Genomic DNA, 1873 nt, shown 5'->3' with positions numbered 1-1873 from the left:
TTGGCCAGGCTGGTCTCGAACTCCTGACCTCATGATCCACCTGCCTTGGCCTCCCAAAGTGCTGGGATTACAGGCGTGAGCCACCATACCCAGCCATTATGTGTTCTTCATTCAGACATATGGTAGCCATGTCCCCGAGTGTTATAGGGGGGTGACTCCTGGTGCAGGTGTGTTAGAGGCTGAGCTGATTGGCTTTTGTAAAATCTGGGGCCCGAGGATCTGCTCTGGAGATCCGTGCCTGCTGCCCTGTTGTGGCTTCCAGCCTGTCCTGAGCCTTATTGATCTTACCTCTTGCCTCGCAGAGTGAAGATGTCTGGCTGGAAGCAGCCAGGTTGCAGCCTGGGGACACAGCCAAGGCCGTGGTAGCCCAAGCTGTCCGTCATCTCCCACAGTCTGTCAGGATTTACATCAGAGCAGCAGAGCTGGAAACAGACATTCGCGCAAAGAAGCGGGTTCTTCGGAAAGGTGAGCCTCCCTCGGAGGTGCCTTCCACCAGCAGGGGCTCCTGGAGTCTCTGGTCCCTCCCTCGGAGGTGCTGCTTTCTCCCTCCTTGGGGCCCCTCCTCTCAGCAGCTTTCCAGCTCCTGGCTCAGGCTTTTAGTGAGAGTGGATAAGGAACCAGGGACATTTTTCAGGCCTTTTCTCAGGTTGGGTTGCCTCTGCCCTTGGAGCCCCATAGGCGAGGGATACTGTGGTGGGCGAGTTCCCATCCCGGGAGGGATGTTGGGGTTGAGCCCTCACTCCTGCCTTTTTCCAGTGTGTGATTTTGGATGCATTGGGCAGTCACTCTGTGGTCCAGGCTTCCCTCATCTGCAGGGTGAGAACAATAGTAGCTCAAAGCCTGTGTCCTGGGGCTCTGGAGATGGTCTCTGTGAAGAGCTGAGCCGGCAGCTGGCACGTGCAGACACTTTGTGGGTGTTACTCACTTTCTCTCCTGAGAAGGCACCGGAGCCCCACGTTGATTAAACTCCTCCCTGCTGCTGACAAGGCTGTGTCTCCTGCCCCCGAGGCAGCGTGTGCCGTCAGCTCAGGCCAGATGATGGCGGGCGGTGTCCCTGCCAGGGAACCTGATTCCATCCAGGGATTCCTGCCAGGATAGAGCTTTTGTGGGCAGTTTGTTGATTTTTTCTTTCTGTGGTTTCTCCTGTCACTGGAAGCGTGCAGTAGATGCTGCTGTTGAACTGGGCCCAGAACAAGTGCTGGTCGGGGGCTGTTCTGAAGCCAATCTGTGCAGGTGGCTTCTTTTTTTGTTTGTTTTGTTTTTTGTGGTTGTGGTGGTTGTTTTTGAGATGGAGTCTTGCTCTGTCGCTCAGGCTGGAGTGCAGTGGCGTGATCTCGGCTCACTGCAAGCTCCGCCTCCCGGGTTCACACCATTCTCCTGTCTCAGCCTCCCCAGTAGCTGGGACTACAGGCGCCCGTCACTATGCCCAGCTAATTTCTTTTTGTATTTTTAGTAGAGGTGGGGTTTCACTGAGTTAGTCAGGATGGTCTCCATCTCCTGACCTTGTGATCCGCCCGCCTCAGCCTCCCAAAGTGCTGGAATTAGAGGCGTGAGCCACCACGCCCGGCCTGTGCAGGTGGCTTCTATACAAATTTTTTTTTTGAGACAGAGTCTTGCTCTGTCGCCCAAGCTGGAGTACAGGGGCGCAATCTTGGCTCACTGCAACCTCTGCCTCTTGGGTTCAAGTGATTCTCCTGCCTCAGCCTCCTGCGTAGCCGGGAATACGGGTGTGTGCCTCCATGCTCAGCCAATTTTTGTATTTTTATTTTTATTTATTTATTTTATTCATTTATTTGTTTATTTTTTGAGACAGAGTCTCGCTCTGTCTCCCAGGCTGGACTGCAGTGGCCGGATCTCAGCTCACTGCAAGCTC

The 1873-nt window shown here is 54.5% G+C and overlaps 1 protein-coding gene across 2 annotated transcripts in view; it reads left to right on the top strand.

Moving 5' to 3' along the window:
• PRPF6 (pre-mRNA processing factor 6) overlaps positions 1-1873 on the top strand; it is a 74178-nt gene that overhangs the window by 29043 nt on the left and 43262 nt on the right. For both annotated transcript variants that reach the window (XM_011934430.1, XM_011934429.1), the window contains exon 9: positions 303-465. In XM_011934430.1, coding sequence (XP_011789820.1) covers positions 303-465 — 163 coding nt within the window. The remainder of the gene's footprint in view (positions 1-302; positions 466-1873) is intronic.

Source organism: Colobus angolensis, unplaced genomic scaffold (genome assembly GCF_000951035.1).
Source record: "Colobus angolensis palliatus isolate OR3802 unplaced genomic scaffold, Cang.pa_1.0 Scaffold136, whole genome shotgun sequence".
NCBI lineage: Eukaryota > Metazoa > Chordata > Mammalia > Primates > Cercopithecidae > Colobus > Colobus angolensis.
Note: the sequence above shows the minus strand (reverse complement) of the source record. Positions and strands in the feature narration are given on the sequence as shown.